We start from the raw sequence: 24850 nt of genomic DNA, 5'->3' as shown, positions 1-24850 counted from the left end.
ATAAACAAATAAACAAATAAACAAATAAACAAATAAACAAATAAACAAATAAACAAATAAACAAATAAACAAATAAACAAATAAACAAATAAACAAATAAACAAATAAACAAATAAACAAATAAACAAATAAACAAATAAACAAATAAACAAATAAACAAATAAACAAATAAACAAATAAACAAATAAACAAATAAACAAATAAACAAATAAACAAATAAACAAATAAACAAATAAACAAATAAACAAATAAACAAATAAACAAATAAACAAATAAACAAATAAACAAATAAACAAATAAACAAATAAACAAATAAACAAATAAACAAATAAACAAATAAACAAATAAACAAATAAACAAATAAACAAATAAACAAATAAACAAATAAACAAATAAACAAATAAACAAATAAACAAATAAACAAATAAACAAATAAACAAATAAACAAATAAACAAATAAACAAATAAACAAATAAACAAATAAACAAATAAACAAATAAACAAATAAACAAATAAACAAATAAACAAATAAACAAATAAACAAATAAACAAATAAACAAATAAACAAATAAACAAATAAACAAATAAACAAATAAACAAATAAACAAATAAACAAATAAACAAATAAACAAATAAACAAATAAACAAATAAACAAATAAACAAATAAACAAATAAACAAATAAACAAATAAACAAATAAACAAATAAACAAATGTACAAATAAACAAATAAACAAATAAACAAATAAACAAATAAACAAATAAACAAATAAACAAATAAACAAATAAACAAATAAACAAATAAACAAATAAACAAATAAACAAATAAACAAATAAACAAATAAACAAATAAACAAATGAACAAATAAACAAATAAACAAATAAACAAATAAACAAATAAACAAATAAACAAATAAACAAATAAACAAATAAACAAATAAACAAATAAACAAATAAACAAATAAACAAATAAACAAATAAACAAATAAACAAATAAACAAATAAACAAATAAACAAATAAACAAATAAACAAATAAACAAATAAACAAATAAACAAATAAACAAATAAACAAATAAACAAATAAACAAATAAACAAATAAACAAATAAACAAATAAACAAATAAACAAATAAACAAATAAACAAATAAACAAATAAACAAATAAACAAATAAACAAATAAACAAATAAACAAATAAACAAATGTACAAATAAACAAATAAACAAATAAACAAATAAACAAATAAACAAATAAACAAATAAACAAATAAACAAATAAACAAATAAACAAATAAACAAATAAACAAATAAACAAATAAACAAATAAACAAATAAACAAATAAACAAATAAACAAATAAACAAATAAACAAATAAACAAATAAACAAATAAACAAATAAACAAATAAACAAATAAACAAATTAACAAATAAACAAATAAACAAATAAACAAATAAACAAATAAACAAATAAACAAATTAACAAATAAACAAATAAACAAATAAACAAATAAACAAATAAACAAATAAACAAATAAACAAATAAACAAATAAACAAATAAACAAATAAACAAATAAACAAATAAACAAATAAACAAATAAACAAATAAACAAATAAACAAATAAACAAATAAACAAATAAACAAATAAACAAATAAACAAATAAACAAATAAACAAATAAACAAATAAACAAATAAACAAATAAACAAATAAACAAATAAACAAATAAACAAATAAACAAATAAACAAATAAACAAATAAACAAATAAACAAATAAACAAATAAACAAATAAACAAATAAACAAATAAACAAATAAACAAATAAACAAATAAACAAATAAACAAATAAACAAATAAACAAATAAACAAATAAACAAATAAACAAATAAACAAATAAACAAATAAACAAATAAACAAATAAACAAATAAACAAATAAACAAATAAACAAATAAACAAATAAACAAATAAACAAATAAACAAATAAACAAATAAACAAATAAACAAATAAACAAATAAACAAATAAACAAATAAACAAATAAACAAATAAACAAATAAACAAATAAACAAATAAACAAATAAACAAATAAACAAATAAACAAATAAACAAATAAACAAATAAACAAATAAACAAATAAACAAATAAACAAATAAACAAATAAACAAATAAACAAATAAACAAATAAACAAATAAACAAATAAACAAATAAACAAATAAACAAATAAACAAATAAACAAATAAACAAATAAACAAATAAACAAATAAACAAATAAACAAATAAACAAATAAACAAATAAACAAATAAACAAATAAACAAATAAACAAATAAACAAATAAACACATTGCCACATTTTAAGGTTATGGTAGTTGTTTATATCCAAAGAAAGCTTTTAATTTTATTCAAATTTAACAAAAATGATAATTTTAAGTGATTTACCCTTAGATTCTTTAAGAAAAAATAGACATTTGTATACTAATGAATAACGTCTACTAGCTTGACAACCCTGTGTACTGGAAGTTTTGTTATCTGCTGGAATTTTTGGCAATAAAACTGACAATTTTTTTTGTCATTTAAGTTTGATGGACATCTGGTCCTTTAAAAAAAATCAGTAAAGTCATGCAAATAATAAAGTATAAATCCAGACCAGACTTCTTATCAAAGACCGCGTCAACAAGTCAATATTTGTCCAGCATGGCATCGATAAAGCACATGAAATTTGTACCCAGCCGAATTCCGAATTTTCCGCATCGGTCAGTTGTGACCAAACAAATCCCGAACCGCGAACCCGTCAAGCGGCCGGCTGACGCATTATCGCAGTCGTGAAGTGACGTGTGTGTTCAAAACCGAGTCACCTCCCAAACAACCACCCCCCTCCCCCCTCCCTCTTAAAAGTAAGCAGCGAGTGAGCTGCGGTCATCACAAACACAGGCCGGTGCCATAACATTTTTTAATAACTGAACTCCCCATGATAAGTTGACAACCTAGCGCATTGTTCTGTAATTAATCTGACCACCGAAACATGCATAAATAAAAGTTTATCCTGACTCCGAACGACCGACCGGCCGCACCGCCCGCCCCCACTATTCCACGGGGCTTCCCCGGGTTTTGGCAGTGTATTTAATTAAAAACTATATCTCACTTCAAGCGGTTGGCCGCGTTGTGACAGACAGGACACTCGCCTCCATCAATCCGCGGAAGGCTTCGTGCAGGGGGGAAGGTGTAACCCATTCAGACCCGGACAATGTCCCGGCCTGTTACACCGCCCACCCATCAACGGCGGCGACACCCAGGGAATAAACTGAAAAAAAATAAACAAGTGATCGGCACAGCCCAGCTTGTGGGGAGCGATTTTTGTAATTTGCCTACAGCGGGGTGCGAATCAAATAAACAGGTTCCATAGAAAATTGATACGTGTTTGTGGCAACGACGTGGGAGATGTCACAAAAAAAAAACAATCGAATCGACGGCATTCACGTCATCCATGTGTCAGACTGCATTCAATTCGTTCGATTTACATTCCGCAGCACGGGTCTTCTATTGTTTCCCCCCCTCCCCATCCCGAATTCCCGATTCAACTGTCAATTATTAGCGAATTTTCAATTATTTCCCATTCTCCGCTTTTCTTCCGCAGAAACCAACTGCTCGGATGACAAATTTCGGTGCAAGAGTGGCCGCTGCATCCCGAAGCACTGGCAGTGCGACGGGGAAAAGGACTGCACCGACGGTTCCGACGAGGATTCGGAAAAGTGTCGTAAGTATTCGCTCGCTGCTGTCTACCTGCAGGCGTTTTTTCTTTTATTTCGCTTGTGTGGTTTGTATTGCTTTTTTTGTTGTTGCTCAATCTTCTTTCTATTTGCTTTATTTCTTGCTACTGTTTCCTTCTACTACTACTACTATTACCTGCCTGTCTGCTTTGTGCGCTAATGGCTTTCCTGCATGCGACGGTGTCGTAGATAATATAACCTGTCCATCTAGCGAAGTGATGTGTAAAACCGGCGACCGGTGCATTCCGAAGAAGTGGATCTGCGATCGGGACATCGACTGTCCGGATGGATCGGACGAAAAGGAATGCAGTAAGAATGTTATTTTGTTCCCCTTTATTTTTTCAGCAGCTTCCAGAGTTGGACGGGAAAATCTCATTGGCATTGGCCGTGTTAGAAATAATAGCTGTTATGTGTACTGCCTACCTCACAGGCGGCGTTGATGAAAAATATCAATTCATTAACTCTTCCATTATTGACGTGAACTTTTTCCCCGTAATTAGATTCAAACAAACTCGTGTTTCCGCGCACTTCAGTAATAATGCAATTACGACTCCGGTAATAGTCTTGTAACGGTCGGTACGAACAAGCTGCGCTAGTCATCCAGGCAAAAGAAGCGAACTTACTCTCTAGTAACGGACACGATGTCCTACATCGTAGCACATCTCGTCCCGTTCTGGGTGCTTTCCTTTGGGTGAGCCAGCGTGTCACATTCGTCCGTCTGGTTCGCTTCCGTCGCTCCGACTGGGTACAAGCGGCAGTGATGCCAGTTCGTCCCATAGTTTGTGAAGTGTTAAACCGAATTGAAACTGAGTTGTTTCATTTTAATTTCAAATTCTATATTGTTTTTCAAATCAAACTTTTTTAGTAATAACTAATTCAATAGAAATGAAGTGTTTTGTATTTAAAGACTGTCAACTTCTATAGAAAAATATCGTTTCGGAAATATTTTTATAAACTTTTTGAACGACTAGATTCTAATTAAATGCTGTCCTGGGTATTATAAAAATAATTTAGAATTTTTTTGGTTGCAATAAAATAAATCGTTCATTCAGTTTTTATATAAATTCTCCACATATACCTTTTCATCATCTATCATCTCTGACTTCTAGTTTATCGGTGTTCTTTAAGAAACCCTTCACCTCGAAGTCTCAGGCGGCTTGTCTCGCAACAAGCCATATATTGTATGTTCAAACCCCGCCCTGAAAAGAAAATTTATTGTCACTAGGGTCATAACATGAGAATCGGCCACTTGAATCTGTTGGAATTTTTAACGTTAAATTCCACATAAAACCAATTCCAGAAGTGCCTAAAAAGCCACTCGACAAACTGCTTGAAAAACTACTCGAAAAACTGCCTAAAAAACTTGTTCCAAAAAACTACTCGAAAATCTACACATTAAACCAAATCAAAACACTATGAAAGAAAAGCTCGGAAATATGCTCAACCAACTGTAGAAAGGCAAAACAAACAGAAAGGCAGAGCTGACCGGAAATCTGCTGGAAAAAGTAGCTAGAAAAACTGTTCGAAAATCTACTTGAAAATAACTGCTCAATTGCTGCCCAGAAAATTACTTGAAAAATTACTACAGAAAAGCAACACAAAAAAATACTCGAAAATTTGCTAAAAAGCTACTCGAAATTCTATGTAATAAACAGTTAAAAAAACTATGAAAAAAAGCTAGGAAAAATGTTAAAAAAATGCAGAAAGACAGAACAGAAAACTGACCGGAAATCTACTCGAAAAAGTAGCTAGAAAAACTGTTCGGAAATCTGCTCGAAAAAAATATTTTAACAGTTGCCCTAAAAACTACTCGAAAGACTGTTTGACTGCTGCCCGGAGAGCTACTTGAAAAACTACTACAGAAAAGCAACACGAAAAAATTACTTGAAAATTTGCTAAAAAACTGCTCGAAATTCTGCGCAAAAAAACAGTTAAACAAACTATGAAAGGAAAGATCGGAAAAATGCTCAAACAACTGCAGAAAGGCAAAACAAGAAACTAACCGGATATCTGCTCGAAAAACTGTTTGAAAATCTGTTCGGAAAAAATATTTTACCAGTTGCTTAAAAACTGCTCGAACAACTATTCAACTGCTGCCCAGAGAATTACAGCATTACAGCAGCACAGAAAAATTACTCGAAAATTTGCTAAAAAACTACTCGAAATTCTATGCAATAAACAGTTAGAAAACTATGTAAGCAAGCTCGACAAAATGTAAAAAACTGTAAAAAGCGAACAAAAAACTGATCGGAAATCTGTTCAAAAAAGCAGCTAGAAAAATTGTTCGAAAATCTTCTCGAAAAAAGTATTTTAACAACTACCTCAAAACCTACTCGAAAAACTTCTTAACTGCTACACGGAGAACAACTTGAAAAGCTGCTGCTCTTCATACTTCACATACTTCATTTTTGTGGAACTTTGAAAATTATTTACAGTGTAATAGTGTTTCAAAATCAAAGACTAGCGACTTGCGGTTTATTTACACAGCAAACAAAAAAAAGGAATTTTACACGACTTGTACATCAAAAGTCATATTTAAACAGACGAATTAAATCGAAAACTGGATTGAAAACCACAATTGAAGTAATTTTCATTGGTTTTTCAACGAAAAGGACTGTATTTTTAAAAGAAACGCTTAGTATCGCTGCCAAAGTATATTGAAAAAAAATGGAGAACTGTGAAATAATTTTATGTTCAATTTCCTGCTCCAAATATGAAAATATGCTTGAAAAATGATGTAAATCAACAAAATATTTTTATTTGTGTATATTCTCTAGGAATTCTAATAAATTAGCTGTTATGAAATTATGATTTACGAAAAATTTGTTTGTAAAACCTACAAATTATCCAGTATTGCGAAGTTACCGAATTTGCAAAAATTTCCGAAATTGAAAAAATTGCCAGATTAAAAAAAATTCCCGAAATCGATAAATTTACCGAAGTGACAAAAATGTTCGATTTTTTGTAAAATTTACAAGTTATCCAGTATAACATTATTTCGAACATTTTTGTCACTTCGGTAAGTTTGTCAATTTCGGCAATTTTTTTTAGTCGGACAAATTTTTCAATTTCTATAATTTTTGCAAATTCGGTAACTTTACAATACTGGATAATTTGTAGATTTTACAAACAATCGAACATTTTGCCACTTTGGTAAATTTGTCATTTTCGGCAATTGTTTTTAGTCGGGCATTTTTTTCAATTTCGGTAATTTTGGCAAACTGCAAGCAGTTTCAAATTACCCGAATTGCAAAATTGTCACAATTGTAGAGATTGCTGAATTGCGAAAAATTACCGAAATTGAGAAAATTACCGAAGTGACACAAATTTCTAAAAATGCAAAAACTTTCAACATTACAAAAAAATGTGAAATTAGCTCAACTGCAGAGATTTACATGATTGCAAAAAACTGCAGAAATGTATAAATAGCTGGTATTGCGGATATTTCCGAAGTCTCTTAAATTGCCGAAATTGAAAATATTTTACTAAGGGCAAAAATTACCGAAATTGTCAAATTTACCGAAATTGTCGAATTTACCGAAGTGACAAAAATTTCTGAAAATCGCAAAACGTTTCTAATTACGATAAATTGTAAAATGGCCACAATTGCAGAGAATTGCAAAATGCAAAAATTACCGAAATGGAAAAAAAGAATTGCCGAAACTGTCAAATTTATCCTGGTGACAAAAATTTCCGAAAATGCAAACAGTTGCCAAATAACAATAAATGTAAAATTACCCCAACTGCAGAGATTTACATTATTGCAAAAATAACAGAAATTTTAAAAAATAGCCGAAATTGTAAATTTTACCGAAGGGACAAAAATTTAAGAAATTGCAAAAAGTATCAAAATTACAAAAAATGTCAAATTATCTCAACTGCAGAGAATTACATGATTGCAAACATTACAGAAATTTGAAAAAATTGCCGAAATTGTAAAATTTACCGAAGGGACAAAAATTGATGAAATTGCAAAAAGTATCAAAATTACAAAAAGTGTGAAATTAGCTCTACTGCAGAGATTTACATGATTGCAAAAACTATAGAAATTTATAAAATAGCTGGTATTGCAAATATTTCCGAAGTATCTTAAATTGCCGATGTTGAAAATATTTCTGTAAGGGCAAAACTTACCGAAATTGTCAAATTTACCGAAATTGTTAAATTTACCGAAATTGTCAAATTTACCAAAATTGTCGAATTTACCGAAGTGACAAAAATTTCTGATAAACGCAAAATGTTTCTAATTACGAAAAATTTTAAAATTACCACAATTGCCGGGAATTGCAAAATGCAAAAATTTCCGAAATGAAAAAATATTGCCGAACCTGTCAAATTTATCCAAGCGACAAAAATTTCCGAAAATGCAAACAGTTTCCAAATAACAATAAATGTAAAATTACCTCAACTGCAGAGATAATTTTACATTTATTGTTATTTGGCAACTGATTTAAGAAATTTACAGAAATTTGAAATTTAACCGAAATTGTAAAATTTACCGTAGGGACAAAAATTTATGAAATTACAAAAAGTCACAAAAAATTCTGAAATTGCAAAAAGACTACAAACACAAAATGTGAAATTAACTTAACTGCCGAGATTTACATGATTGCAAAAAACTACAGAAATTTATAAATAGCTGGTATTGCCGAAGTTGAAAATATTTCCGTAAGGGCAAAAATTACCGAAAGTACGAAAATTATGAAATTGATGAATTTTCCGAAGATTAAAAAGTGGTCACAAAAATCACAAAAATAAGCAAAACTTCTAATATTGCAAACTTTGCCGACATAGCCAAAATTTTCAAAAATTCCAAGAAAAAAACACCGAAACTAAGGAAATTTGCGAAATTGAAAAAAAATCTTTAAACACGAAAGCGGCCGAGAATTTAGAGGTTGTCTAAACTAATAATAATAATATAAATTTGTCTAAATTACGAGTTTCTAAATTAGCAACAAAACGTAGACCCAAATGAGGAAACCGACAAAATCGGAAAATTTTCCGATATTTCAATAATAGCTGATATCGCAGAAATTATCGAAATTCCAAAATCTGTGACAATCGCTAGAACTGCCAAAGTTTAAAAAATTGCAGGAAATTTGAAAACTACCGAAATAATAGCACACAACTCACTGAAAATGCAGGTATTGGAATTTTTATAAATTAGCTGTAATGTAATAGAATTGACGAAATTTGTTTGTAAAAACTACAAATCATCCAGCACTACAAAGTTTCCGAATTTTTAAAAAAATGTCCAAGTGACAAAAATTTTCGATCCCCCCGGTGAACGACCAAAAGGTTAAAGCCGGGGTAAAATAAATGATATTAATAATAATAAAAATTTTCGAAAATGCAAAAACCTTCAAAACAAAAAAAATGTCAAATTTCCTCAATTGCAGAGATTTATATAATTGCAAACACTACAGAAATTTAAAATATTTCTGGTATTGCAGATATTTCCATAATCGCTTAAATTGCCGAAGTTGAAATAAAATCGAAAGTGCATAGATTACTGAAAGTGCAAAAATTACCGAAGCTTAAAAAATTACGAAATGGATGAATTGTCCGAAGATTAGAAAATGGTCGAAATTACAAATCAAATCAAAATTCCTAATACTGCAAACTTTGCCGATATTGCCAGAATTATCATAAATTGCTCTTATTAAACCCCTCGGGTTTGTGCGCACCCATCAATAATGTATCCCTACCGTGAAGTGATCGATAAACCGTAAACGAGATAGTAGGAATTAATCGATGAACAGTCAGAGCAAAGAGAGATAAAAACAACACCACATTCTGATAACGTGAAGTGGTATTGAAATTTATTATTGAATTTGTAAAATTACTTAGTTACTAAGATATATATCTTATATACGAACTTAAGGTCAATCTAAGGTAAAACATTCAAATATTTCTGTAATTGATCATTGAAATAGTTTTTGTAGGACGACGATAATTAAACATCCTAACCTCATCTCAGCGTTAATAAGCTTGTAGAAACCAAAACGGTATACTGTTCACATCTAGTTTATAAGGAGTTGCTAAACGTAAGTCAATGGAGAATTTGTATTCATGATTCTAAAACTATGATTCGTTTATAACCAGGAATTTAAAATATATCACAAACTTCGAACGAATAGCTGGTGTATTATTGATTCGGAAAATCAACAATTGCAAAAAAAACACTGAAACAGAGGGAATTTGCGAAATTAAAAAGGTTCTTCAAATACAAAAGCTGAAAAAATTCTAAATTGTCTAAAATTGTAAATCCAAATTACAGATTTCAAAATTAGCAACAAAAAGTGGACCCAATTGAGTAAATTGTCGAAATCTATTTTTGCCGAAATAGCAAAAATAGCTGGTAGACGGGTATAGCGTGAAGGGTAAGTCGATGCCCTTCACGCAGTCCACCTGGGTTCGATTCCCAACCCAGAAAAGTCAGAAAGTAAAAAAATGCCAAATTGGAGATAATTTTCGAAATTGCAAAAACGACTGATTTTTCCTAATTTTTCGATATCGCAATAATTATCGAAATTGCAAAAATATGTCGAAATCGCTCAAATTTGCCAAAATCTCTCAAATATGCCGAAATAGTAAAAAAATACCGAAACCTAAATATTTGTCGAAATTGAAATTACCGAAAAGTAAAATATTACCGCAATTACAAAAAAAATAACGACTTAGGAGAAATTTTTGAAGATATTAAAAATGACCGAAATAACACAAATTTGCAAAATTCTTTGTAGTGCAAATTGCTAAATATATTCAAATCACAGATTTTCAAATTAGCAAAATTAGTAAACTGGATTTTTTTTTATAAAATGCTAAAAATTGCCGAAATAAAAAAATGTCTTAGGATTAATAAGCTGTTCATAATTCAGAAATCGCAAAAAAACATAATAAAGGTGACCGCAATTGAGAGAAATGTCAAAAAGTAGATATTTTTCAAAATTGCAAAAATGGCCGATTTCTCAAAATTTTGCCGATATCCCAAAAATTGGGGAGATTGCAAAAATTTGTCGAATTTTTTCAACATTGCCGAAATTGTAGAAATGGACCGAAATTGAAATTGTCGAAAGCGTAAAAATTACCGAAATAACAAAAATTATCAAAATTCCTCAAAGTACAAAATTTTCCGAAAATTTGTTAAATTAACTCAAATTACAGAATTCTAAATTAGCAACGTAAAATTGACTGAATTTTTTTTATAAGATGCTGAAATTTACCGAAATCAAAATAGGTCTTAAAATTAAAAAAAAACTATTCAAAATTCTAAAATCGAGGAAAATTATAAATTGAGAAAAATACAATGGAATTTTCGAAATTGCACAAATGGCTATTTTTTTTAAATTTGCCAATTGTGACACCAAAATTGCAAAATAAATTGAAATTTCTCATATTGCGAAATTGTAAAAAATTACCTTAAATAATATTACCGAAAGGTCAAAAATTTGCGAAACTTAAACAATTACGAATTTGGTGAAACTGTTGAAGGCCGTAATTACAAAAATTAACAAAACAATCTCGTAGTGCAAAATTCGCCGAAAATTTGCTAAATTTATCCAAATCACAGAATTCCAAATAAGCAACAAAAAGTAGACCTAATAGAGTGAATAATCGAAATCGAAAAATTTTCGAAACTACAGAAATAGCATCTGACTGATTTGCTAAAATTGCAGAAATAAACCTAATTAGAAATAAACGCGATAAAAAGCCGTAAATGGTCGAAACATCAAAAATTTCAAAAATTGCCGAGATTTCCAATATTGCAATGATTGCCGACATTGGAAAAAATTGTCGAAGTTGCTTATACTAACCAAAATCTTACAAATTGTCCCAATCGCAGATTATCAAAGTAACAAAGATTGTGGAATTTTCAAAAATTACCGAAAATGTGACAATTCACTAAAATGTTGAAATTGTCGAAAATTGTTTAAGTTCGCCGAAAATGCAAAAATTGTCGCTTTTTAGAAAAAAATCCGAATCTGCAAAATATCTTTAATGAAAATTCTTTTGCCGATAATGATAAATTTACCGATATTACGAAAACTAACGATATTTAAAAAATTGTTTCTATTGTTGAAATTTGCAGCTTTCAAAATGCGAAAATCTACGAAAATCCTTTGATTACCGGAAATGTTAAAAGTGCCGAAATTGGTATAGTGGCCAAAACTGCAAGCATAACGGAAATGTTAGTTTGAAACTAATACTCGATTATAGAGCTAATCGAATAGTTCGAAAAATCCCATAATTATAATCGAATAATCGATTATTAAACCAGAAATTCACTCTATTATTGAATAATCGAGTAATTCGAAAAATCCGACATCTCTAGTTGCAAAATAGCAATCTATCGAATTATCAATTTACCGAACGTGATGTTTCTGATATTTGCAGATTTTTAAAAATATCAAATTTCTGAAATAGAGAAATACCACTAAAACGGCCAAAACTAGCGAAATCGAAAACAATAAATAAATATTACAGAAATGGTGATAAAATGTCGGAAGCTTGACAGAATTTGTAAAATCAAAAATTGCTGAAATTGCAAATAAATACCGAAATTGTGAAAAATTTAACCATTTGCAAAATCGCTGAAATTGCAAAAAAAAAATACTAAAACTGTCAAATTTCGCGAAATTTTCTTGAATTACTTGACTTGCCGAATTGTTAAGTTTTAGAATCAAGCCGAAATAGTTGCAAATAGTTAAAATTACAAAAAAAGCTGAAGTTTACCGAAAATTAAAAAAAAAATGAAAATGCTGAAAAATCGAAAGAAATTACCGAAGTGTCCAAAAATTTTAAAATTCACCGAAATAAAAGTAAACGGATGTTGCAGAAAATTGCAATTTGTTAAAATTGCATTTCAATTTATTAAATTGATAAAATCGTCTATATTACAAAATTTTCTAATATTGAAAGAATTTTGAACCAACACGAACAAATGTTGGCAGCACCCTCTCTGATTTGAATGAAACTTTCTGGATATGTAAACTTTTTCACAAAAAACCACTTTACATACTTGTTTTTTTTTTCAAAATTGATCTTGGCTGTCTTTTGAAAAGGGTCAAACTTTTTCAACCTATTTTTTTTCAAATAGTTAAACGTAGTGTAAGAACGACAAATCCTACAAAAGAGTGTTGTGCTAATGATTTTCACAAAATAAATCAAATTTTTGAGTGAAAATGTTCCAAAAAAATCCTTATTGAGTTCCACACTGAAAAAAGTGATTTAAAAAAATAAAATTTAAAAGAAAAAATTTTTTGATCTTGATAAAATTTTGTCCTAGCATAGGTGATTATGTTCCCTACCAACCGAACATTCTTTGCAAGATTGGGCATTTTTAAAGGAAAAAAAAGTCTTACAAAAGTCTATTTCTTGTCCAAACTGAATTTTGTTATTCAGTATCTTTTTATCGAAAACTAAACTTAACTGAAAGCCATTGTCGTCCAAGATGTCAATGAAAATCAATTTGTGAGAAAATTACACTGAATACTCTATTGCTAATTTGCAGATACTAGCAAAAAAGTATTAGTGCTGGATACGAAAAAGTTTTTGTTTGAAAAACTTTTTTCCCCTGAAAATGTCTCTCTTACAGGTTGACAGGGAACATAATTACCTATGAGTATCTCGGCACAAAATTTCATTCGAACAAAAAAAGGGAGTTTTTTAGGAGTTTGACTTCAAATTTTTAAGATCGATTTTTCAGTGGAGGGTTCGATAATTAATTTTTTTTCATTAGGCTAATTTTGTGAACATCACTAGCACAAGTATTTTTTGTAGGATTTGACATTTTTCGACAATATTTTTCTTGCAAAAAGGTGCTAAAAAAAGACTAGATCAATTTTGGAAAAGCATTTGAATCTGAAAGGGTTGGAAAAAAGTGGCTTAAATTGCCCAAATCGGTTGTTGTTTTAAATAAACTGTCATTCTTTTTTTGTCGTGCTGGCAGTTTAGCAATTACATCCAGCAAAGACACGCACCACGAACGAGTAACGAAATGTTACAGTTCAGCAATGACATACACCCTAAACAGAAAACGAAACGTTTCAACGAGGTGACACTCGTGCAACTGAGCAATGACACACTGCCAGCGAAGTTACCAGTATACACGATAGCAAAAAATAGTCTCATTGGTTACAACCAATGCCTATTGCAATAAATATTTGTTTTTCTGTCAGTCTCTTCGGGAGGCAGCTAATCGTTCACAATTCAAACAACGAAATGCTGCCTAAGTAGTCGCTTATGGCTTCAACACTAAACTCACATATGGTGTAATAATGCGACAATAGATTATAATGCCCAAGATGGGATTAACCAGTAAAATGTTCACAGGGCATGAGAAAATTTTTACTTCACTTGCAGGATGGCTCGCTGGAAGAGCATTTCTAATTCCGTTTTCAAGTATGTAGCTGATAAACCAAACGAACCCGCTTCAAGAGAATACATGTATTATCGCTTCACTTCAGCAGCAAATTTTAGGCGAAAATACATTACCCGCAGATAAAATTTGAACATTTATGCTGTAGGAATATCTATTCAGTACATGAAAAACTTGTTTTACTCTTATGTTCTTTTGCATAATTTCACTTACATGAAACAGTAACTACGTAACTGACAAAAATGTTAGGTTTCTGGTGAAATGAAGCGGATTTTTGTTTTGCGTTTTGCTGTCTTCATTCTCAACCAAGTGACAGCACTCGAATACACCAATATCGTTTGCCTGAATGGTTAAGAAAAAACTAAGAGATATGTTTGGTAAATCAATAACATTTCGGTAGAAACTACCAGGGCGTGAAAAATTGAATTTGGATGGCAAAATCTCATCAAACCAAGCTCTAATTATAAAGTTTTGGTTGAAAAGATTATGACTCCAATCAATATATACAGCATTTAACAATAGTTTTTCAAAATCTTCAAACTTGCGATGATTGCCATAGATTTAGCATCACTGATCGGACAAAACCTTACCATAGTAAGCCATGACTACTGTCCATCCCGTGTCCCGTCACTGATCAGCAGCATTGTAAATCGTCGTTTCACGCCTGACCGGTAGGCAACCAACAGCTCGGCAAACGTGAACCCGCGTTTCTCTTTAGTCTACTCTACTATATCTGCTGGTGACTAAGCAGGTAAGGTAGAAGAATAACCCCGAAAACCTCGATGCAATGAATGAGGTGCATCTCATTCTCATCCATTGCATGGCTATGGGTCGTCCGCGCACCGTCGTCCGAGTATTGTAAATTGCGACCAACCACACCAACCAACACCGGATTGTCGCAGTCCTGTAGCACAGTTTTCCACCGGGATGCCATTTTTATTATCGCTTTCAGCACAGTTGGCAGCTGGAAAAACTCATCTTAATTACGAACCATAAAACTGCCACTTACCCCAACACACACACACACACACACACACACCCCGAGAGAAGGCGAACAGTGAGAAGAATTGGGGCCAAAGAACAGCAGGGGAACACTTTTACTCGCATTGTTGGTAGCCACCACCATCATCATCATCATCATCATCATCAGGATGAAAAAGAATCAAGAAACCGACGGGAAAAAACTTTCAACAAACTGAAATATAATAAAGATAATCAGGAAGCATGTCGTCATTAGAAGTTGGGACTGCTTTAGCGCTCCAGTGCCGTGCGAACATTTTACCTTTTCGATGTGTGTGTTTCGGTTGTTGGCTAGCTACCATGCGTATGGAATGGATGGAATGGGTTCCGGTAATAACATTTGTCTCGTCCTTTCAGCGCCAAACCACACACGGGAATCACACATGGTACAAGTGCGCCCCCTGTTCTACCCAACTACTGCTAATGGCTGCTGTTACTTTTGTTGTTGTCGCTGCTGTTGTAGTCGAAATTACCGGTGCAAATTCGTCCTTCTATGCTACCGTTGCTACTATTGCTTTTGCTTCGCGTTGGTGAGTCTCTGAATGAAAAACTGTGACGACGGTTGGCGAAAAACTTTTGGTCCACAATTACCCGCGATGAATGCTTTCAATTGGTGACACAATTGGGATTTGCGCGGACCACCGTTGTTGGAAGGTGAAATGTTGCTCCGTCTGTTTATTTTTCCTTTTGTTGTGTTTGAAGTTATGAGAGCACTGACGAACTGGAATACTGCATACGACAACACTTGTTTCGATTGTTGTTGGGAAATCAAAGGGAAGAGGGTTCAAAGTTATTCAAAGTTGATCTTGTTTCGGATGGAACTTAGTTTATTTTTCTAGATATGCTACGAGGCAATCGAAGCTTTTTTTCACTATTACCAGTGCGTTCGGAAGCGGAAACCGGGGACTAAAGACTGTCCCAGAAAGTATGGACGCAACCAAAAACCGCTGCCATTTCGCAATGGTTCAGAATCTGTCAATTTTTATGGCTGCGTCCTGTTGTTTACACTTTTCTCTAACCACTTGTGCAGTTGTTTATTCGTTTTCATTAGTGTGTTTCGAAATGCGTGAACTTTCAGCAGAAGAACGTCGAAAAATTATGTACAAATGATGCAACTATAAGAAGCAAAAACAACCGAAACGTAGTCCGAAATAAGAAGCATCGATCAGGCCGAGGGTTAGAAAGCTGTACAATACGATTCTTGCTGGAAATTTGAACTGCATAATCATGGACGACGAAACCTACGTGAAACTCGATTACAAATCCTTGCCGGGACCACAATATTATACGGTGCGAAAAGGGCAAGTGTTAAACCAGTCCGAGACATCGATTGAAGTCGAAAATTTTGGTAAGAAAGCTATGGTCTGGCAAGCAATTTGCAGCTGCGGAAAGATTTCGAAACCCTTCATCACCACTGCTTCAATGAACAGCGAAATATACATCAAGGAATGTTTACGAAAACGACTTTTACCCATGATTCGAAGCCACAAGGATCCTGTTGTCTTCTGGTCAGATCTTGCTTCTTGCCACTACTCGAAATCAACGGTAGAATGGTATACTACCAAAAATGTCACTTTCGTCCCAAAAGACATGAATCCACCAAATTGCCCACAACTTCGACCAATTGAGGAATTTTGGGCATTAACGAAGGCACATCTTAGGAAACATGTCTCGGCAGCCGAAACCATTCAACAGTTCGAAAAAGATTGGAAAAAAGTGTCAAAACTTGTCGTCAAGAAGTCTGTACGGAATTTAATGAGGAACGTTCGCAAGAAGGTCCGCCAGCTAGTCTACAATGGCTAAGTAGCAAATGTTGAGAATAATATTCTGTTGTTGTAGTCTAATATTATCAGTATATCGAATAAAATTCGAATATCTAACACTTGTGAAATATTTACAGCGAAATCAAAGTGCGTCCATACTTTCTGGGACAGTCTTTAGTAGTTCCAAAATATTTTTATATATCCACTAACTAACAACTAGATGAATCTACCAGTCAGTTGTATAAAAAATTTCACCTCGTTTCGCCATCACTCACTCATGAAATTGGAAATTTTTCACTTATCGCGCTGTAATACCGGAACCGAAAGTCGGATCTGGATCAACTTTTCGGACTTCCTAAAGAATTCCAAGATCTTTTATTTTATAAGACCTTTCGTTTGAATCTAAGTTTGTGATAATCAGTCACACCATCTCTGAGAAGCGTGAGTGACAATTTTTTTTTCATTTTTTGGTGCATATCACCCTTTAATTCCGGAACCGGAAGTCGGATCGAGCTAACATTGAATGGCGATCTATGGGACCATAAGACATACCATTTGAATCTCTGTTTGTAAAAATCGGTTAAGCCTTCTCTGAGAAAATCCTGTTACATTATTTGTCACATACACACATACATTTTGTGATCTCGACGAGCTGAGTCGAATGGTATATGACACTCGGCCTTCCGGACCTCCGTTCAAAAGACGGTTTGCAAATGCTGAAATGATCGAAAAATTCTAGTGTTGGAATGTAGGATTTTTCGAATGGTCATACGGTCGATTGTTCGATTGTTCGAATGTTCGAATGCTCGAACGTTTGAATGTTCGAATTTTCGGTTGTTCGATTGTGTAACATTGTAGTGTTCCAAAATTCAAATGTTCACATGATGAGATGAACGAAAAATTCTAGTGTTAGAATGTTGAATTTTTCAAAAGTTCCAATATTCGAATGTTTGTATGTTCGAATGATGGAATGTTCGAATGCTCGAACGTTCAAAAGCTCGAATGTTCAAATGTTCGAATATTCGAATAATCGAATGTTCAAATGTTCGAATGCTCAAATCTTCGAATGTTCGAATGATCGAATGTTTGAAGTTTGGAATGTTCGAACAATCGAATGTTCTAATATTCAGTGTTGGAATTTTGGATTGTTCGAATGGTCAAATGGTCGAATGGTTGAATGCTCGAATGTTCAAATGTTCAAATCGATAATCCCGCGACAAAAGGGCCAAACTGCAAATGAGAGCCTCTCTTTGGTTACTTTATCTTTCGATTATAACGAAGCTTCCAATGAAATTTCTTCAAAGTTTTCAATATCAATCGAAATCTTGCGGGTTTGGCTTGAGACTTATGCGAAAAGCTTAGCTTCAAATACAAAATCAATCTGGTAATTCGCGAAAGAAAAAAGTGAACAAAGAGAAACTGGCACTTGCAATTAGGTCCTTTGGTCGTGGGGGCGATCGAAATGTTCAAATGTTCGAATTTTAGAATATTCGAATGTTTGAAAGGTCGAATTTTCGCCTATTCGAATATTCAATTGTTCAAATGTTCGAAAGGTCGGATGTTGAAGTGTGGGGTTTTACAATTGTTCGAATGCTCGAACGTTTGAGTATCAGATTGTTCGTATATTCGTTAATTTTAATATTGAAATGTTGAATTGATCGAAAATGTGATTTTTTAGAATGCTCTCTATTTTTCAGTTGTTCGATTATTCTATCGCTCGATAGTTCAATATTTTGAGTGATTGTCGGATTGAATGTTCGAATATTCAAATGATCCATCTTCCATGTTGGACTGTTCGAATATTCGAATGATTGAATGGTAGATTGTTAGAATGTGCGAAAAGTTAGAATATTTGATATGTTCGATTGTATAATTTTTGCCTATTCGAGTATTCAATTGTTAAAATGTTCCAATAGCTCAATATTCGGTCGTTCGAATGGTCGAATGTTCAAATGATTGAATATTCGTATGATCAAATTTTCGAAAGTTCGAATGCATGAATGTTCGAATGTTTGAAAGTTCGATTGTTAGTATGCTCGAATATTTGATTATTCGAATGATCGAACATTCAAATGCTCGATTGTTTTATTATGGCTTTTTACCTATTTTAATATTCAATTATTCAAATGTTCGAGTGATTGAATGCTCTAAAGATCGAATGTTCCAATGTTCGAATGTTCGAGTACTAGAATGTTTGAATGTTTGATGGTTTGAATGTTTAATTGTTTAAATGTTTGAATGTTTGAATGTTTGAATGTTTGAATATTTGAATGTTCGATTGGTCAAATGTTCGAATGTTTTGAATGCTCGGATATTCAAATGCTCGAACAGTCGATTGTTCGAATGATTGAAATTTCAAATGGTCGATTGTTCAAAAGTTCGAATATTCAAATATTAGAATTTTCATATGTTCGAATGTTTGAATTTTCGAATGTTTGAATGTTTTAATGCACGAATGTCGAATGATCGATTTGCCAATTGTTCGAATGTTTAAGTGTTCGAATGGTCGAATATTAGAATGTTCAAATGTTAAAGTGTGGGACTTTACGATTGTTCGATTTTTCGAGAGCTCTAACGTTTGCGTATCAGATTCCTCGTATATTCGTCAATTTGAATATTTGAATGTTCGAATATTCGAATGTTTGAATATTTGAATGTTTGAATTTTTTATTGTTAGAATGTAGGAATGTTCGAATGATCGAATATTTGATTGTTCGAATGGTCGAATATTCAAACATTCAATTATTTAATTGGAGACTGTTTGTCTTTTAGAATATTCAGTTGCTCAAATTTTCGAATGGTGAAATGTTCGAATGTTCGAATGCTCGAATGCTGCTCAAATGCTTGAATGGTTGAATGGGAAAATGTTCGAATGCTTGAATATTCGAATGGGCAAATGGTCGAATTTTCAAATTTTCGGTCGTTCGGTTTGTCGATTGCTTCATTACTAGAATACGAATATGTACGATACGTTTCAAAGCTCAAATGTTCAGATGATCGAATTATTCGAGTGCTGGGATGTTTGATTGTTCGAAAGGTCAAATGATCGAATGACCGAATGATCGAATGTTCGAAAGTGTGAATGTTCGAATATTCGAAAGTTTGAATGTTCGAATGCTCGAATGTTCAAGCGGTGGAATGGTCGAATGTTTGAATCTTCGAATGTTCGAATAGTCGAATGTACAAATGTTTGAAAGATCGCATTTTCGCCTTTTCGAATATTGAATTGTTCAAATGTTCGAATGTTTTAATTTTCGAATGTTTGAATGTTCGAAAGTTCAGATATTCGAATTTCCAAACACTCAAATGAGGGGTTTTACGATTTTTCGAATGTTCGATTGCTCGTATGTACAAAAGTTCAAATGTTCGAATGTGTTTATTTCTTTACCTTTTTTTTAATTTTTGAATATTCGAACGTTTGAATGGTTGAATGTTAGAATGATTGAATATTCGAATGTTTAAGAGATCGCATTTTCGCTTTTTAGAATATTGAATTGTTCTAACGTTAGAATGTTTTAGTTTTCGAATGTTCGAAAGTTCAGATGTTCGAATGTTTTAATTTTCGAATATTCGAATGCTCGAAAGTTCAGCTGTTCGAATTTCCAAACACTTAAATGAGGGGTTTTACGATTTTTCGAATGTTCGATTGCTCGTATGTACAAAAGTTCAAATATTCGAATGTTCAAATTTTTCATTTTTTGAATATTCGAACGTTTGAATGGTCGAATGTTAGAATGTTCGAATATTCTAATGTTGGAAAGATCGCAGTTTCGCCTTTTTGAATATTGAATTGTTCAAATGTTCGAATGTTTTAATTTTCGAATGTTCGAAAGTATAGATGTTCAAATGTCCAAACGCTTAAATGTGGAGTTTTACGATTGTTCGATTTCTCGAATGTTCGAACGTTTGAGTATCAGTTTGTTTGCATATTCGCATATTTTAATGTTCGAATGTTAGATCGATCGAAAATTTAACTGTTTGAATGTTCCATTCTGCATTTGCTAGATTATTCTATCGCTCAGCAGTTCGATTTTTCGATTGTTCGAATGATCGTCGGTTTGAATGTTCGAACACACAAATGCTTTAATGCTCGAATAATTCCGACGTTCGAATGTTGGAATGTTTGCATGCTTACTTTAGTTCGAATGCTCGAATGTTCACTTGTTCGAGTGTGAGATTGTTCGAAACTCAGTTCTCTTCTTCGATTGTTGTAAAGTTTGATTACTGTTCGCATTAGCGATTGTACGATTGTTCGCATGCTCGAAATTTCGATTGTTCGAATTATTCCAATGTTCAATTGTTTACTTTTTCGATTGTCTGATTCTATTCGATTGCTCGACTGTTTGAATTGTTGAATGTTCGGATGTGTGGATAATTGAATTCTAGAATCAAGCAATGCTGGATTGTTCGGCTGTCAAATGTTTGAATGGTCGAATGTTCGCATATTTTAAAACTTGAACGTTTCAATATTCGCGAGTAGCAATATCAACATAGTCGTACATTCACATATTCTAAAATGAGAAGGGTATTACTATGCGAAAATTGGCGAAGCGGTTTGGAATTCATGATGCCAGTGTTAAAACCTTCATTAATAAGTTTGGGAAACACTATTCTTTGGATGAGCTACCAGGAAGAGGTAGAAAACCAGGTTCTTCCAATCCGAAACTGGACCAGAATCAGGAATCAGGAATCAGAACAAATTGGCTCAAATGGCACGTTCCCCTTGATATTTGGAGATTTGTGCCTTGCCATCAATTTGTTTTTAGCATCATTTTCCCGATATATAAGAGGGAAGGATTGAAAGGAAATTGTAAGGGTTGGACTAGGAGGATGGGAAAAATTGACGACACAAAAACACATAAAAGCAGAAGTAAATTCTGCACCCCTAAGGGATGTTGAACAATCTGCTGAGGATCACATTTAGTGGAAGCAGAAGGAAATTCTGAACCTCTACGAGGTCCCGAACAGTCTGCTGTTAATAAAACCTCCAACCCCCGAGAGGATTTAGAGATCTTACAAAAGCGACACCATTCTGCACTCCCGGAAGAATGCAGAACGACTCGCAGTATGTACGAGAAGAAGTAAATTCGGTACCCCTCAGAGGATGCCAAACAATCTGCCAAACCCTATTTAAGGTGAATACAGAAGGGATTCATTCACTCCAGGAAGAACGATGAACCCTTCTGACTATAGCTCCTTACCACATTGGGTGAGAAACGAGAGAATATCCTTCAATTTTAGCTCCGCATACACAGACTCAACCATGTATGGAGAACCAAAAACCCGGATACGTAGCTGCGTCAATGCGGGACAGTTACATATCAGATGATATGAAGTACCATAATCGCATTCACACAAATCACACGAATAATACTCAGCACGTTGAATAGTAGCCATGTGATAATTGAGTTTGCAATGTCCAGTCAGAGCTCTGACCAGAATACTGCAATGATGCTTGGAGAAATGCAGTAGACACTTTGACATTTTCAGATTTAAATCTGGTAGAAATGCTTTTGTCTGAGCGCAAGTTTGCAAGCTGCGCCAGTAGCTGGCATGTTTGGATGCAGCCCAAGAACGTATCTTGTGCTTTATCCAACTAGTTGAAAGTGGTAAAGCTGGTTCAGGACCAACGAAATCATTCGTTGCACCAGCTCTAGCCAACTCATCAGCCCATTCATTTCCAGTAATACCAGAATGGCCGGGTACCCATATGAAGTAAACAGCATTTGAAATGCTGAGGTCTTCAATTTGAGTTCGACATGCGATCACTTGATTCGACCGTGAGTCATTCGAACTGAGTGCTTTTAAGGCTGCCTGACTGTCGGAACAAAAATAAATACGTTTACCACAGATCCTCTGCTGAAGTGCCGATTGTACTCCACACAGAATTGCGTAGATTTCTGCTTGGAACACAGTACAGCATCTACCAAGTGAATGAGACTGCTCCAGCCTATTTCACGACAGTAGATACCAGCACCAGCACGACCATTCAACAGAGAACCGTCCGTAAAACAAACTATGTGTTCATCAAGTTGTCGTTCCAGACAACCAGACAATCATTCCTAACGAAGAGGATAGCTCACATTGAATGTTTTAAAAGGAAAACTGCTTGTGAGAGTTAGGTCACTAGGAGCGAGTAAATACTCATCCCACGGAAACATTTGAGACCACAAGCGAGTGTGACTGGTAGCATATTCTAATGGGTTACTGTTCCAAAGCCCTGTAACCCTAAGACGGTATGCACAAGATAATGCTTCTTGTTTTAGGAACACATGTAGTGGTTTAATGCACAGTAGCGCCTCTAGAGCAGCAGAAGGAGTTGTCGTGAATGCTCCTGTCATCGCCATTAGGACCATCCTTTGGAGATGATTTAGCTTTGACTGAACTGTCGCGACTTCTCCTTTCTGCCACCATACAAGACATCCATATGCTAAAATTGGTCTAACGATAGTTGTGTAGATCCAATGAATATATCTGGGTTTGAGTCCCCATGATTTTCCAAAAGCTCGTCTGCATTGGCCGAAAGCCATGCAAGCTCTTTTAATCCTGAAATCAATGTGAGCAGACCAATTCAGTTTTGAGTCAAGAATAACCCCGACGTATTTAACTTGATCGACCACAGTGACCCCTGAACCAAAGAACTGCAACGGACGAGCTCCTGTAATTATCCTACGATGAGTGAAAAGCACCATTGATGTTTTGCCCGGATTTACAGATAATCCAAACCTGACAACACCATTGTTCAACAGATCGCAGGGCTTGCTGCATTAAATCAAAGAGAGTGTTAATGCTTATACCGGTCATCAATATATGATAATCGTCGGCAAAACCATAAGTCGGAAATCCAAGGTTATAAAGTTTCCTTAACAAACCATCAGCGACTAGGTTCCATAAAAGTGGGGATAGTACACCACCTTGAGGACACCCACAGACACTCAGCTTTCTAATCTCTGGCCTACCGAAGCGATGATCAAAGAAGTTGATTGCTAAGCATTGCGTGTATCCAGTAAGGGAAAAACCCAAGATATTCCGTTCACGACTGCAATGTTTAACCTCCTGCAGCCATTCAGCCATCGGCACGGAAATACACCTTGACTTAGGAGTTCCTATTTTTGTGGCCTTTTACGACATGGAATAGGAAACCAGTGGATCAATTCTTGGTAAAAAATAATTCCGCCGGATGCCACACGGCTTACCTGTTTGGTGGACTTATACCACCGGTACAGGTGGACCGTAGCGTTATTCTTAGCAGTTGGGAAACCGCTACCGACACTACACGGCTATCTAGGCTGCTCAGAGAGGGAAGTTAACATTGATGGTCAACTTCCATGGATGGCCGAGCAGCCGTTAAAAATCAACATATCAACATAGTCGTACATTCACATATTCTAAAATGAGAAGGGTATTACTATGCGAAAATTGGCGAAGCGGTTTGGAATTCATGATGCCAGTGTTAAAACCTTCATTAATAAGTTTGGGAAACACTATTCTTTGGATGAGCTACCAGGAAGAGGTAGAAAACCAGGTTCTTCCAATCCGAAACTGGACCAGAAAGTGGTATCTCTAATCATGAAGAACAAATCAATGTCAATACGTGATTTGGCAAAAAAAAAACAGGAATGAGTGTAAGAATGATCCAGCGTATCAAGAGGCGAAATCACCTGAAAACCTACAAGAAGCAGAAAACCTCGAAATAAAGTGTAGAACAGAAGAAGCAAGCAGCAACAAGGGGCTGGAAATTGTATTCGCGTCTTTTGCAGTGTCCGGATGCATGCGTTCTGATGGACGATGAGACTTATATAAAGGAGGACTCAAAAACCCTTCCAGGTCCACAATAGTTTACTGTCGTCGTTGGAATGTGAAGCGATGCGAACAGGTCGATTGAAGTGAAGAAATTCGGTCGAAAGTTACTGGTATGGCAAGCAA

The 24850-nt window shown here is 33.5% G+C and overlaps 1 protein-coding gene across 8 annotated transcripts in view; it reads left to right on the top strand.

The window, feature by feature from the left end:
* LOC131428380 (low-density lipoprotein receptor) overlaps positions 1-24850 on the top strand; it is a 916545-nt gene that overhangs the window by 628311 nt on the left and 263384 nt on the right. For 6 of the 8 annotated variants that reach the window (XR_009229368.1, XM_058592297.1, XM_058592293.1 and 3 more), the window contains one exon: positions 3628-3747. Coding sequence is in view for 7 of the 8 variants with exons in the window: in XM_058592297.1 (XP_058448280.1) it covers positions 3628-3747 (120 nt within the window). In the remaining variant the exon portion in view is untranslated. Of the gene's footprint in view, positions 1-3627; positions 3748-3949; positions 4070-24850 lie in introns of all 8 variants that reach the window. The other 2 variants (XM_058592291.1, XM_058592295.1) reach the window with 1 other exon arrangement.

The sequence above is a fragment of the Malaya genurostris genome, chromosome 2, assembly GCF_030247185.1.
Source record: "Malaya genurostris strain Urasoe2022 chromosome 2, Malgen_1.1, whole genome shotgun sequence".
Lineage (NCBI taxonomy): Eukaryota > Metazoa > Arthropoda > Insecta > Diptera > Culicidae > Malaya > Malaya genurostris.
This window is presented reverse-complemented; position numbering and strand designations above follow the sequence as displayed.